This window comes from Eleutherodactylus coqui, chromosome 11 (assembly GCF_035609145.1).
Source record: "Eleutherodactylus coqui strain aEleCoq1 chromosome 11, aEleCoq1.hap1, whole genome shotgun sequence".
Lineage (NCBI taxonomy): Eukaryota > Metazoa > Chordata > Amphibia > Anura > Eleutherodactylidae > Eleutherodactylus > Eleutherodactylus coqui.
In genome coordinates, this window is record NC_089847.1 from 89556760 (window position 1) to 89572798 (window position 16039).

The window sequence follows — 16039 nt, forward strand, 5'->3', positions numbered from 1 at the left end:
CTAGTTAACTTTAAGACTTGCATTGTTATCACTAACAATCTGGTCTTCTGTGTTATTCCTGCTGTGGTTCTTCCTAAATCTCACCTTTGGGTTAAATTTCCAGAAAACCAAAAAATACTCAAGTCCAGGGGGATTCAGAAAATCAAGACCCTAACCAAAGTTGTAAGTAAAGTGGGTCATATAGATAATGTGTTGGAACCAGGTACACGGACAAATAGAATGAGGTTTAGGATAGAATGTTATACTTAGGGCTCCTTCACACTGGCGCTCGCGATTTTTCCACAAGAGAATCGCGGCAAAAATAAATAAATAAAAAACCCGCAAAAATCAGGTGTTTGAGCGTCAGTGAAGCTTTTTACTGAGAATAATCTTCTATTGCATTGCTGCCGTCCGTGATAAAATTGCACGATTTTTTAGCGCAAAAGTCAATAGCACTCTCTAATATTAAAAACGCATTGCACGAAAATTGCAAGTTCGTGCATTGTGATAAAAAGGGGGCTTCATAGGGAAACATGGGCAGTAAAAAAAAAAGCAAAAAACCCAGAAGATAGGGCATGCTGCAATTTTTTTTTATTGCAACATCGCGGGAGTGAAAACATCGCAAATGGGAATAAAACCATGTAAATCATTGGTATCTGCGTTTCCACTCACTCGCACGATTTTATTGCAAGTGTGAAGGCACCCATAATAATACATTTTGGTATTTGCATGTTGTAATGGTGTCATAATCAAAATATGGCATGTGACATGGTAATTTGATGCAACTCAATAGGCATGTCAAGACATGTTTCCTTCATATCAGCACGTAGTTCTACTAATGTACACTAATATTTTGCAACCAAAAATGGCATGCATCTTTATGAAAAAAAAAAAACGAGAATTTTAAGAATCCCCTTCGCCATAGCATATTTTACTGCTTTCAAAACTTTTAAAGTAGGTTTAAAACGTGACTAAAATATGCAGTAAATTGAGCATACACCACATTGTTCCTTTTTTGCTCAAGGCGTTGCAGTTTTGATGCATATTGCTTATCTCCCAGTAGAAAATTTAATTTGCAACAATTATAATATTTTCCAAATATAAAGAAGGTTTCCCTTTATAGTAAAAAAATATCACTTTGCTCTTTTCCCGACAATACTCAAAGTCCACCCAACTAAACTGCTGTGACATATATGGAGGAAGGAATAGGGAGGCTGATCCTACACCCAGGAACAGGAAAGTGAAACTTAACTAGTTATATAGTCAGACAACACGGCTCGTTCTCACAAGCCTGTCATCACTTCACTAGTGAGTAGACCTCGCTTCTACACGGACAACACATCACCGGCATCTCTTGGCTCTTTTCGAAAGACTGGGACGGGTGTAATCCACATATCTGGCAAGTGACCATTTGATCAATTTTACAGTCATACTTTAGTCAATGTCGTTTAATTCAATGTCTGTTGTGCTCGCTGTTTTAACTTTGTATCATTCTCTAAACCATAAGAATTACATTCCTAGGATTCTAAACCATGTAAGAAATTATTAAATATTCACTAGAAACAATCAACAGGTAAAGAGCTATATCAGATCAGAAAACTTGGCGTAAAGTAATGAACCAATGAAGAAAACTTATAGCAATAATTATTTTTTATCATGTTCTAATACCCAGGGTCAATTTTTAGAGAACATAGAGCCCCGGGCAACAAGCAAAGTAGGACCCCTGTCTTGGTTATATTTAGATTGATTAATCCCCGTTGGCCTAGGTTAGTGGAAGGGTTAAATGTATATTCCCCAAGGAGTAAGGCATTAAAATGAGATTATTTTATATTCCATGGAGGGCTATGGCAGTGAAGAGGTCAATGTTAAATTCAGGTTGCTGCTTGGAGTATTGTTTCAGGGAGGAGGAGAGGGGTTATGAAGTTTGGTCCATTGGAACTTTGCCACCGTCTAAAATTGATATTTGAAGACTTAACACTTATCACCTATCCTCAGAAGAAAGTAAGTAAGAAGATTGACTTGCCACTGCTAAAATATAGAGTCTAGAGCTTCTATTCTAGATAGGCAACCGACACGGCTACGTGCAGCTGAGCGTTTACTCGTAGGTAGAGCACTTTGTTTTTGTTGCATTTACATTTGTGGATGATCGGGCACATCATTACCCCCCCTGTCCTAGAGCAATTTTAATCAGGAGTATATAGCTAGATTACACTTTCCCTGAATATATTTTAAAGAGAGGAGAGTCAGTCAGTGTAGGGTCCCATCTACATAAAGGTCGCCTTAACATGCAGATGGTCTCACATATTTTGATCAAAATATGCGGAGGAACTTTGCATTTTTATGTGGATAGTAAATATAACAGGCCTCCAATACAGTAGCATTTGTCGAATGTAAAAAAAACAAACAAAAAAAAAAGGACGACATACTGACAGCTTACGGACCTATAATAGTGGCACACATTACCGGGTTTTCATGCAGACATGGAATGCATGAAAAGAAAAAAAACTCATCACGTCCTATCTTTGTCTGTATCATGGACACGATTTTCGACATGCAAATGTATGTCAATGTGCGTACAGTCTGTATATCGTACAGCACAGGGACAGGTGCCCAATGAGAGCTGCGCCCGAGTGTCTCAGTCACATGACGTTGTACACCCGGCCTTATGCAACTTTAATTCAGATATTAAATCTGTGCAGGAGTGCTGTTGCCAGGTGCTTTTTCTTCTCCTGTGTATGAGGTGCGCTGTGAAGCGGAGCCACTCGGAATCCACGGTCTTCTCTACTGGTAGATTCGACAAGTTGGAAGTGGATCCCTATTTCTTAGGGCTAATGCCAACACACGGATTTCTGCCACGTGTCCTGCAGGGGAAAACCATGGCGGAATAACGAAGCTATTAGGTTCTATTAAAACTAATAGCTCAGTGTTAGTTATTCTGCTGCGGATTTCCGCAGCAGGGAAAAAACATTGCATGTTCTAATTTACCGCGTTTTTCAGCCATGGGATGTCTCCATTAATATAGTATTAATAAAGGGGTTTCCGCGGCAGAATAACACGATCGCTCGCGGGCCCTCACGTTTTTAAACACGGTACTCCAGCGGGGGCAATCCACGGGCATATCCCGCCGCGTCTGTGGACAAGAGGCCTTAAACTAGCCATATGCTAGAAGTGTCATTCTTGTAAACAAGCTTGGGTTACATGATTGGTGTGAAGGATGTTATTCTAATTGACAACATAAGGAGTTAAAATGACAAATGGACAACCTGGACTTGTGCCCTGATTTGTTATCTGGGCTTCTATTAACGAGCGCTATGTACGAAAGAATGAAAGTGGAAGTGTTTCTTCCACTACGCGAGCCGGCGGTCGTGTAACCACTGGGTCCCCCTCTGTTACAGTAGAGCTGCAGGGTCCTAGCATACCCTGATCAGCTCTGTTAGTCAGTACAGGGGGAGGTTTTCCCCTCTATCTGTGGCTCTTATGAATGCCCCAGCTACAGTGGAAGGGCTCAGTCACGCGGGCACCGATCCAGGCGAATGAGAGCTATGTACGAAAGAATGAAAGTGGAAGTGTTTCTTCCAGTACGTGAGCTGGCGGTTATGTGACCACTGGGTCCCCCCTGTTACAACAGAGCTGCAGGGTCCTAGCAGACCCTGATCAACTCTGTTCGTCAGTACAGGGGGAGGTTTTCTCCTCTATCTGGGGCTCCTATGAATGTTCCAGCTACAGTGGAAGGGCTCAGTCACACGGGCACCGATCTGCCCATATTTCTGCATGATAAAACGGCTGCACTGCAGGTGCAGACGACCCTCCGAACCGCCGGAAGAAAGAACACATGGCCAGCAATGGAGCCGGTCATACAGAGAGTCGTCCGCACGTGGTGCAGCCGTCTCATCGTGCAGGAACACGGGCAGATCGGTGCCCTTGTGACTGAGCCCAAAAAGTGTGAAATAAAAAAAAGAAATACAACATTTGTCGTTTGGTCGTTGTCTGCGGTTAGACTGATAGGTTATTAGTCACTTTCACTCGTTTCGACAATTTTTTGGAATGATAATGGTTATGTCTAAAAGCACCTTAACATTTGTTTTACGATATCAGATCTCACCTCAACAAGGAGGCTTTTAGATATTTCAACTTCTTGGTATAATAGAATATATGTATATTAGAGATGAGCGAACGTACTCATCCGAGCTTGATGCTCGGGCGAATATTAGGGTGTTCGGGATGCTCGTTACTCTTAACGAGCACCACGCGGTATTCGGGTTACTTTCACTTTCATCTCTGAGACGTTAGCGCGCTTTTCTGGCCAATTGAAAGACAGGGAAGGCATTACAACTTCCCCCTGTGACGTTCAAGCCCTATACCACCCCCCTGCTGTGAGTGGCTGGCGAGATCAGATGTCACCTGAGTATAAAAATCGGCCCCTCCCGCGGCTCGCCTCAGATGCGTTGTGAGTTAGCTGAGGGAAAGTGCTGTTGTGTTGGAGCTGCTGTAGGGAGAGTGTTAGGAGTGAGTGTAGGCTTCAAGAACCCCAACGGTCCTTCTTAGGGCCACATCTATCCGTGTGCAGTACTGTGGAGGCTGCTGTTAGCAGTGTTGCACAATTGTTTTTTTTTCAAAATCGGCTGTGCAGAGCATTGCGCCCTGCAGTAATACTACAGGGACAGAAGTGGTGGTTAGGCAGGGAGAGTGTTAGGAGTGAGTGTAGGCTTCAAGAACCCCAACGGTCCTTCTTAGGGCCACATTTAACCGTGTGCAGTACTGTGCAGGCTGCTGTTAGCAGTGTTGCATTTTATTTTTTTTTCAAAATCGGCTGTGCAGAGCATTGCGCCCTGCAGTAATACTACAGGGACAGAATTGTGTAGGCAGGGCCAGAAGACATATATTATTGATTGAATATAGTCAGTGGGCCTTTTCTTTAAAAAAAAAAGGGAAACATTCTATTTGGCCTGCCTCTGACAGTCCTCAGCGTTCTGGGTACGTGTGTGGTGGGTGGAGAACGTAAAGAAATCATACGCAGCCAGCTACGTTTAACAGCAGGCTTGCGCCAATTTATTTCCTGCCTGGGAAAAATCACCGCTCTGCTGCACTTCATATAACACTGCAGTTCTGTGGAACACATTTCTAATCTTATCTGATTGAATATAGTCAGTGGGCCTTCCCTTTAAAAAAAAAAGGGAAACATTCTATTTGGCCTGCAGGCTTGCGCCAATTTATTTCCTGGCTGGGAAATCATTGGTAATACAGCATGCTGAGGGGTAGGGGTAGGCCTTGAGGACGTGGACGTGGCCGAGGACGCGTAGGCCCAAGTGAGGGTGTGGGCACAGGCCGAGCTCCTGATCAAGGTGTATCGCAGCCGACTGCTGCGCGATTAGGAGAGAGGCATGTTTCTGGCGTCCCCACATTCATCGCCCAATTAATGGGTCCACGCGGGAGACCTTTATTAGAAAATGAGCAGTGTGAGCAGGTCCTGTCGTGGATGGCAGAAAGTGCTTCGAGCAAGCTATCATCCACCCACAGTTCTGCGCCGTCCAGTGCTGCAAATCCGAATCCTCTGGCTGCTGCTCCTCCTTCCTCCCAGCCTCCTCACTCCACTACAATGACACATGCTCAGGAGCGGGAAGACTCCCAGGAACTGTTCTCGAGCCCCTGCTCAGATTGGGCAGCAGTGGTTCCTCTCCCACCAGAGGAGTTTATCGTCACTGATGCCCAACCATTCGAAAGTTTCCGGGGTCCAGGGGATGAGGCTGGGGACTTCCGGCAACTGTCTCAAGACCTTTCAGTGGGTGAGGAGGACGATGACGATGAGACACAGTTGTCTTGCAGTGAGGTAGTAGTAAGGGCAGTAAGTGCGAGGGAGGAGCGCACAGAGGATTCGGAGGAAGAGCAGCAGGACGATGAGGTGACTGACCCCACCTGGTGTGCAACGCCTACTCAGGACAGGTCTTCAGAGGGGGAGGCAAGGGCAGCAGCAGGGCAGGTTGCAAGAGGCAGTGCGGTGTCCAGGGGTAGAGGCAGGGCCAGACCGAATAATCCACCAACTGTTTCCCAAAGCGCACCCTCGCGCCATGCCACCCTGCAGAGGCCGAGGTGCTCTAAGGTCTGGCAGTTTTTCACAGAGACGCCTAACGACCGACGAACAGTGGTGTGCAACCTTTGTCGCACCAAGATCAGCCGGGGAGCCACCACCAACAGCCTCACCACCGCCAGCATGCGCAGACATATGATGGCCAAGCACCCCACAAGGTGGGACGAAGGCCGTTCACCGCCTCTGGTTTGCACCGCTGCCTCTCCCCCTGTGCCCCAACCTTCCACTGAGATCCAACCCCCCTCTCAGGACACAGGCACTACCGTCTCCTGGCCTGCACCCACACCCTCACCTCCGCTGTCCTCGGCCCCATCCAGCAATGTCTCGCACCGCACCGTCCAGCCGTCGCTAGCGCAAGTGTTTGAGCGCAAGCGCAAGTACGCCGCCACGCACCCGCACGCTCAAGCGTTAACCGTCCACATAGCCAAATTTATCAGCCTAGAGATGCTGCCGTATAGGGTTGTGGAAACGGAGTCCTTCAAAAGTATGATAGCGGCGGCGGCCCTGCGCTACTCAGTTCCCAGTCGCCACTACTTTTCCCGATGTGCCATCCCAGCCCTGCACGACCACGTCTCCCGCAACATTGTACGCGCCCTCACCAATGCGGTTAGTGCCAAGGTCCACTTAACTACGGACACAAGGACAAGCACAGGCGGGCAGGGCCACTACATCTCCCTGACGGCACATTGGGTGAATTTAGTGGAGGCTGGGACAGAGTCAGAGCCTGGGACCGCTCACGTCCTACCCACCCCCAGAATTGCGGGCCCCAGCTCGGTGGTGGTATCTTCGGCGGTGTATGCTTCCTCCACTAAAGCACCCCCCTCCTCCTCCTCCTCAACCTCTGCCTCGCAATCTTGATGTGTCAGCAGCAGCAGGACGTCGCCAGCAGTCGGTGTCGCGCGGCGTGGCAGCACAGCGGTGGGCAAGCGTCAGCAGGCCGTGCTGAAACTACTCATCTTAGGAGATAAGAGGCACACGGCCCACGAACTGCTGCGGGGTCTAACAGAGCAGACCGACCGTTGGCTTGCGCCACTGAGCCTCCAACCGGGCATGGTCGTGTGTGACAACGGCCGTAACCTGGTGGCGGCTCTGCAGCTCGGCAGCCTCACGCACGTGCCATGCCTGGCCCACGTCTTTAATTTGGTGGTTCAGCGCTTTCTGAAAAGCTACCCACGCTTGTCAGACCTGCTCGGAAAGGTGCACCGGCTCTGCGCACATTTCCGCAAGTCCCACACGGACGCTGCCACCCTGCGCACCCTGCAACATCGGTTTAATCTGCCAGTGCACCGACTGCTGTGCGACGTGCCCACACGGTGGAACTCTACGCTCCACATGTTGGCCAGGCTCTATGAGCAGCGTAGAGCTATAGTGGAATACCAACTCCAACATGGGCGGCGCAGTGGGAGTCAGCCTCCTCAATTATTTTCAGAAGAGTGGGCCTGGTTGGCAGACATCTGCCAGGTCCTTGGAAAGTTTGAAGAGTCTACCCAGGTGGTGAGCGGCAATGCTGCAATCATTAGCCCCACCATTCCTCTGCTATGCCTCTTGAGAAGTTCCTTGCAAAGCATAGAGGCAAATGCTTTGCGCTCGGAAACGGAGGCGGGGGAAGACAGTATGTCGCTGGATAGTCAGAGCACCCTCCTGTCTATATCTCAGCGCGTTGAGGAGGAGGAGGAGGAGCATGAGGAGGATGAGGAGGAGGGGGAAGAGACAGCTTGGCCCACTGCTGACGGTACCCATGCTGCTTGCCTGTCATCCTTTCAGCGTGTATGGCCTGAGGAGGAGGAGGCGGAGGATGAGGATCCTGAAAGTGATCTTCCTAGTGAAGACAGCCATGTGTTGCGTACAGGTACCCTGGCACACATAGCTGACTTCATGTTAGGATGCCTTTCTCGTGACCCTCGCGTTGCACGCATTCTGGCCACTACGGATTACTGGGTGTACACACTGCTCGACCCACGGTATAAGGAGAACCTTTCCACTCTCATTCCCGAAGAGGAAAGGGGTTCGAGAGTGTTGCTATACCACAGGACCCTGGCGGACAAACTGATGGTAAAATTCCCATACGACAGCGCTAGTGGAGTACATAGCCGATCGCACGACCATCCTCCGTGACGCCTCTGCCCCCTACAACTACTGGGTGTCGAAGCTGGACACGTGGCCTGAACTCGCGCTGTATGCCCTGGAGGTGCTTGCTTGTCCTGCAGCTAGCGTCTTGTCAGAGAGGGTGTTTAGTGCGGCTGGGGGAATCATCACAGATAAGCGTACACGCCTGTCAACCGACAGTGCCGACAGGCTTACACTCATCAAGATGAACAAAGCCTGGATTTCCCCACACTTCTCTTCTCCACCAGCGGACAGCAGCGATACCTAAGCAATACGTAGGCTGCACCCGCGGATGGAAGCATCGTTCTGTATCACCATCCAAAACGGTGACATTTCTGCTTCATCAATCTGTGTATAATATTCCTCCTCCTCCTCCTGCTCCTCCTCCTGAAACCTCACGTAATCACGCCGAACGGGCAATTTTTCTTTGGGCCACAAGGCTCACTCATATAATTTTTCCAAACAATTTTTATACGTTTCAATGCTCTTACAAGCGATGAAACTTTAACTTGAACCAATTTTTCGTTAAACTGGGCTGCCTCCAGGCTTAGTTACCACTTAAGCCACATTAACCAAAGCGATTAATGGGTTTCACCTGCCATCTTGGTTGGGCATGGCCAATTTTTTCTGTGGTACATTAGTACTGTTGCTACACCAATTTTTTTGGGCCCTCACCTACAGTGTAATCATTGTAATTTCTATGTTCTTCGCCTGCACTCATGGTACAGAAAGGTGTGTGGGGTTGGCCTACACTTTTGCTACATAAATGTAACTGGGGCCTTGTCTATACAGCAGCTACTGAAATGTGAAAGAGACTGTTATCTCCCTAAACTGCTGCAATGGGAATTGTTACTGGGGCTTGTCTTGACTGCTACTATTACTGAAATGGAACTAAGACTGCGCTCCCCCTATACTGCTGCTAGTGATATGTTAGTGGGGCCTGTCCCTAATACTACCGCTGCAAAGGTTAATAATTCTGGGCTCTGCCTATACCGCAGCTAATGGTATGTCACTGGGGTGTGGAAACAGAGGCTTCACAAAGACATAATGGCGGCGAGGCCATTTCCCACCAACGCTGTTACTGTTAAGGTGCATATAACCACGGACACGTGGAGAGGACACATAGTGCCTCCAAAACATCCCCCTCCTCCTCCAACAATGAAAACATTCTTGGCAAATACCTTTGAATTGGTCCGTCTGGTGGCAGTCCAAGAATTTCACCTTTAACGACACAACAAGAGAGCACCACCACCATCCCCCCGCCACGGACCACTTAATCATGGCCACATTCCGAAAACCAACTACATAAAACCGCGCTACTAGGTCCGCAGTCACCACCACATTACCACCAACGAGGTTACTGTTAAGGTACATATTACCAGTCTGACTGAGGCATGCAGTGTGGGCCAAAGCCCACCTGTATTGTATCTGACGTTAGCTCTGCTGAGTAGGGCACTGCAATGGGATATATTTATGTACCACCGGTGGGTTCCTGGCACCCACCCATGCTGTAGGTGCACACGGAGTTTAACCTACATCTGTCCACTTGTAAAGAACCCCAGTCAGACTGGGGCATGCAGTGTGGGCCGAAGCCCACCTGCATTAAGCACGACATTACTACCTCAGCTGTGTTGGGCACTGCAATGGGATATATTTATGTACCGCCGGTGGGTTCCAGGGAGCCACCCATGCTGTAGGTGCACACGGAGTTTAACATATATCTGTCCACTTGTAAAGAACCCCAGTCTGACTGGGGCATGCAGTGTGGGCCGAAGCCCACCTGCATTAAGCACGACATTACTACCTCAGCTGTGTTGGGCACTGCAATGGGATATATTTATGTACCGCCGGTGGGTTCCAGGGAGCCACCCATGCTGTAGGTGCACACGGAGTTTAACCTACATCTGTCCACTTGTAAAGAACCCCAGTCAGACTGGGGCATGCAGTGTGGGCCGAAGCCCACCTGCATTAAGCACGACATTACTACCTCAGCTGTGTTGGGCAATGCAATGGGATATATTTATGTACCGCCGGTGGCTTCCTGGCACCCACCCATGCTGTAGGTGCACACGGAGTTTAACCTACATCTGTCCACTTCTAAAGAACCCCAGTCTGACTAGGGCATGCAGTGTGGGCCGAAGCCCACCTGTATTGTATCTGACGTTAGCTCTGCTGAGTAGGGCACTGCAATGGGATATATTTATGTACCGCCGGTGGGTTCCAGGGAGCCACCCATGCTGTAGGTGCACACGGAGTTTAACCTACATCTGTCCACTTCTAAAGAACCCCAGTCAGACTGGGGCATGCAGTGTGGGCCGAAGCCCACCTGCATTAAGCACGACATTACTACCTCAGCTGTGTTGGGCACTGCAATGGGATATATTTATGTACCGCCGGTGGGTTCCAGGGAGCCACCCATGCTGTAGGTGCACACGGAGTTTAACCTATATCTGTCCACTTGTAAAGAACCCCAGTCAGACTGGGGCATGCAGTGTGGGCCGAAGCCCACCTGCATTAAGCACGACATTACTACCTCAGCTGTATTGGGCACTGCAATGGGATATATTTATGTACCGCCGGTGGGTTCCAGGGAGCCACCCATGCTGTAGGTGCACACGGAGTTTAACCTATATCTGTCCACCTTGTAAAGAACCCCAGTCTGACTGGGGCATGCAGTGTGGGCCGAAGCCCACCTGCATTAAGCACGACATTACTACCTCAGCTGTGTTGGGCACTGCAATGGGATATATTTATGTACCGCCGGTGGGTTCCAGGGAGCCACCCATGCTGTAGGTGCACACGGAGTTTAACCTACATCTGTCCACTTGTAAAGAACCCCAGTCAGACTGGGGCATGCAGTGTGGGCCGAAGCCCACCTGCATTAAGCACGACATTACTACCTCAGCTGTGTTGGGCAATGCAATGGGATATATTTATGTACCGCCGGTGGCTTCCTGGCACCCACCCATGCTGTAGGTGCACACGGAGTTTAACCTACATCTGTCCACTTCTAAAGAACCCCAGTCTGACTGGGGCATGCAGTGTGGGCCGAAGCCCACCTGCATTAAGCACGACATTACTACCTCAGCTGTGATGGGCAATGCAATGGGATACATTTATGTACAGCGGGTGGGTTCCAGGGAGCCACCCATGCTGTGGGTGCACACGGAATTCCCATTGCGGAGTTGTACCTGCCTGTGACTATTTATAAAAAACCGTGGTCTGACTGGGGCGTGCAGACACCTTGACAGAATGAATAGTGTGTGGCACATAGGTTCCCCATTGCTATGCCCACGTGTGCAGCTCCAGATGGAGGTGGCACAGGATTGGATTTCTCATTGCTTCTGTACAGCATTGTGGGCTATCGCCCCGCCCCTTTTAAAGAGGGTCGCTGCCTAGCCGTGCCAACCCTCTGCAGTGTGTGCCTGCTTTTCCTGTGGCAGACGCACTTATAAATAGACATGAGGGTGGCGTGACATGAGGGCAGCTGAAGGCTGGGCAGGGACAGTTTGGTGTGCGCTGTGGACACTGGGTCGTGCGGGGGGGGGGGGGGTTTGGGCAGCATGTAACCCAGGAGAAGTGGCAGCGGAGTGTCATGCAGGCAGTGATTGTGCTTTGTTGGAGGTAGTGTGGTGCTTAGCTAAGGTATGCATTGCTAATGAGGGCTTTTCAGAAGTAAAAGTTGTTGGGAGGGGGGGGGCCCACTCTTGCCGGTATTGTGGCTTAATAGTGGGACCTGGGAACTTGAGATGCAGCCCAACATGTAGCCCCTCGCCTGCCCTATCCGTTGCTGTGTCGGTCCCATCACTTTCTTGAATTGCCCCGATTTTCACACATGAAAACCTTAGCGAGCATCGGCGAAATACAAAAATGCTCGGGTCACCCATTGACTTCAATGGGGTTCGTTACTCGAAACGAACCCTCGAGCATCGCGATAAATTCGTCCCGAGTAACGAGCACCCGAGCATTTTGGTGCTCGCTCATCTCTAATGTATATGGATTATACCAAGAAGATGAAATCTCTAAGCATGTCAGTGTATCTGGTGTAGGAATAAATGTTAAGGTGCTTTTAGACGGAACGATTAGCATTCAAATGTTGAAACGAGTGAAAGTGAATGATATTTGTATATTATATATATTAGTAGAAGAGATCACAGCCTGTTACTGTCATCTCTCCACCCACTTCTGGTGACCCCATGGAGAGGACTACTTTCTACATGGTATCACTTCTCTTAAGGATATTTGCTTTCTGGTTTTCAAATTTAAATATAAGGGGAGATTGTCTCTCTCCTAAACAGGCAGGAGATGAGCAGTTACACATTGACGCACCCTCTGCCCTAATCTTGGCACTTATCGACTCGGACTCGAATATTTACTGACACATGCTCATGGAGATTTATTTAATCCCTTATCGTTTTTTTTGCCTTCCTTTGGATCAACAATGAGGAGGAGGGGGCAGGCTGTACTGGATGGACATTTTCCTTTTTTCAGCCTAGCATACTATGTTACTATGTTATTGACCAAGAATGTTTGCGCCTTAATGCCCAACTAATTTTTCAGTTATTTTAAGGCCTCATGTCCACGGGGAAAATCAGGCCCGCCACGGATTCTTCATGCAGAATCCTGCAGCGGGTCCCTCCTTTCCCACGGACATGAGGCCTAAAAAGAAGAATTACTTACCTGTCTGGACGCTGCGGATCTTCCCTCCGTCGTGGCCGGATCTTCTTTCTTCGGCCTGGCGGATGTGCTTGGCACGCCGGCAGTGTACCGCGCGCATGCACCGTGCAGTCTATTTTTCTTAACTCCTGCTCTCCCGTGCCGGAGAGCAGAAATTCAGCTGTAGGTGTGCCGCGAATCAGGACGGCTTCCATAGGCTTCAATAGAAGCCTGTGGGAGACCCGCACTAAAATCGAGCATGCTGCCGGTGTTTTTCCGCAGACGCAATCCGCGCCTCAGGGGGAAATAATATCCGCAGGTATTTAACTACCTGCGGGTGTCCAATGCATCCCACGATCACGCGTGTGGGTGAAACGCTGCGGATTTTAAATATATTTTAGCCATGGACATGAGGCCTAATTGCTGCATTCCAGGAGCCATAACTATTTAAATGGGTTTTCCAGGGAAATACTATTGATAGCCTATCATCAATAGATCGATCAGCTGAGCAAGCAAATGCCGTCAATGCCGCAAATGCACAGAGGTCAGAGCGTAAGCCTCTGCGTAGACCTCTGTGTAGTGGCCGGCGCTTGTAACTGCAGGCACAGCTCTTATTGAAATACTTTTTTTTTTTTCAACAACTAGTAAAAAACTTAATTGTTCTCATTATTACACTTTTTTTAGTCCCCAGGGGGAACAACAACTTGCGATGCTTTGATCGCTCCTGCAGTATGATGTAATGCCATAGCATTATTATTATACTATGATCAGGCAGGCAGTCTATCAGGCCACCCCACAGGGATGGCCTTATAGGTATTCTGCCAAGACAGCCCTGGGGCCTTTCAGAAGGCCCCCGACTGCAATGACACCCACACGGCTCCCTGCGATCTCCTCGCAGGGCACCGCAAGGGACCCCTGAAGATCGTTCGGGGGATTTAAATGCTGTCAGAATTGACAGCGACATTTACAAGGTTAATAGCTCTGCTCAGCCGTATAGCACGGTGGAGCTGTTGCCGCCGGGGGTCGGCTGTAATAAACAGCTGACGCCTGCGCTGTAGGACGGGAGGTTGCCCCAGAATCTCCCTTCATACATACCCTGCCCCCGCAGGAGGTAAATGTATGCCCTGTAGCAGGAAGGGGTTAACACAATCTGCAATTCTGGTATGTTTTTCCCTCCCACCGTGCAGTATAAATGATATGTTACAGTCATTCTGCAGGCCAATATGATTACTTGAATGCCAAATTTATATAGCTTTTTTTTTTTCCACGCTTTTTTTTGTTTATTGTTGCATTCTAAGACCCCTAACAATTTTCTTTTTTTTGTCAACGGTGCTGTGAAAGGATTTGTACTTTAATTATACCATTTGTTGATCCATGCGTCATTTTGATCACTTTCTAATCCTCTTTTTTTGTAAGGAAAGATAGGCAAAATTGGCTATTTTCGTAATGTTTTTAAAAAATGATTTTTCATGACCTGCACGGTTAAATAAAGTTTTTTTCTCTGGGTCATTATGAACGCCATATGTGTGATTTTTTAAAATTATTTTATTTATTTATTTTTTCTTTTTACAAACACTTTTTAACCCTTTATTTTCATCCCACTAGGGGGCTTGATTATCAGGATTTTTAGCATTCTTCTAATACACTAATATACTTCAATATAGCAGGGTATTAGAAAGCCTGTGGAGCTCAGTCAGAGGCCGAGCCTCATAGACCACAGTAGCTGGCAAACCCAGAGGCTATATTCAAGGCTTCGGGTGTCTTAGCAACCCTTCAGGAACCCGAGCCTTGTAAAGGGTTAAAACACTGGGGATCCTAAGGTTTCTTTGGTCCCTGGTGTTAGAGCAAATGCCAGGCTGTCATCTGACAGTCAAGCATCCGCTCTTCCTGGCAGGGGAGACCCGCGCCGTCTTCCAATGTAGCGCCATCAAAAGACAGCGCTGCAGAATAAAGCCTGTTAAGAGTCGCCGTCAAAAAGACGTAGGATCAGTCGTTAAGGGGTTAAAGATATGTGCATTTATACATAGGCATAAGTGATATGTATGGATCCTGCACATCTTGAACGGTTTTAGCTGATGCGGTGTGTCTCAGGCTTTGTTTAAGGCCCCCTGTCCATAGGCGAGGCGGAATATCGCTAGCAATATTCCGCCACCCGGGAGCTGGGAAAGAAAGCTGTCAGTTCTCTGCAGTGAGTGTATCTTACAAATAGCCTCACCGCGGAGAATCCCGACATGCCTCGATTTGAGTCCCGCGAGTGGAGAATCGCTATGATTCTCCGCTCGTGGACAGGAGGCTGCACTTTCCATAGCTATGGAAAGCGTGCACTGCGTTACCTTTGGCCGGATTATCACCCGAGTAATGCAATGCACAATTGCCCGTGGACAGGAGCCCTTAGTCAGACATTTAGACACAAACATTACATTTTTAATTACATTTTTGACAAGGCTTTATGTTTTTAAGCAAAACTGCATGAAGGTGCCTACGATTGTACAGTGCCAGATAGCATTTTTATAATGTGCTGTTATCAGAAAACCTATATACGGGTATGAAGGGGTAAAGGGATTTTTTTTTTAAATTTGTTTTGTTTACTTCAAAACTGTAAATATTATCCCAGCAGCAAAAGGGTTAAAGAAAATATAAATTAAAGTTGTTGTGTCAAGATATTAAGTTACTGCGTACCCATAAGATAGAGGGACAAGTGTCTGATCAGTGGGGTCCAACTGCTAGAACCCTCACCCATCATGAAAGAGGCCATCCTGTGTCCCCCCATACAAATACATTGCCATCGAGCATGTGCGCCGCCACTACATTCATATCTATTAGACTACCAGTACTTGTACTCAGCTACTCTTTAGGAGCAAAGAAGGGACAACATGAATAATGTCATTGCACCGGCATTACACAATGCGACGGCTAGAGGGCAGGAATCCCTTAGGAATGGGGCACTCACCTTCACTACCACAAATTTCCTCATGATCGGCTCAGATAATATCTGCCCAAATGCCATATATATTGTGTAGTCTGGCGAGGACCTTCCGTGGTACTTGTAACCTTTCAATTCTAAAGACAAAGAAAAAAAGTTAAAAAACGGTTTTGAAAAAATTGTGGATTTCTTATCTCAAAAAGTTGTAGACAGAAGTTTTTTTTTTTATTGAGGAAAGGAAATTATCTATCTATCTATCTATCTATCTATCTAGGCTTTGTATGAGTTGA

General features: G+C 48.0%; 1 protein-coding gene across 2 annotated transcripts in view; it reads right to left on the reverse strand.

Annotated features, from left to right (window-relative positions):
* The window catches only part of LOC136582166 (interferon regulatory factor 3-like), a 43092-nt gene that overhangs the window by 2823 nt on the left and 24230 nt on the right, over positions 1-16039 (reverse strand). For both annotated transcript variants that reach the window (XM_066583001.1, XM_066583002.1), the window contains one exon: positions 15777-15886. In XM_066583001.1, coding sequence (XP_066439098.1) covers positions 15777-15886 — 110 coding nt within the window. The remainder of the gene's footprint in view (positions 1-15776; positions 15887-16039) is intronic.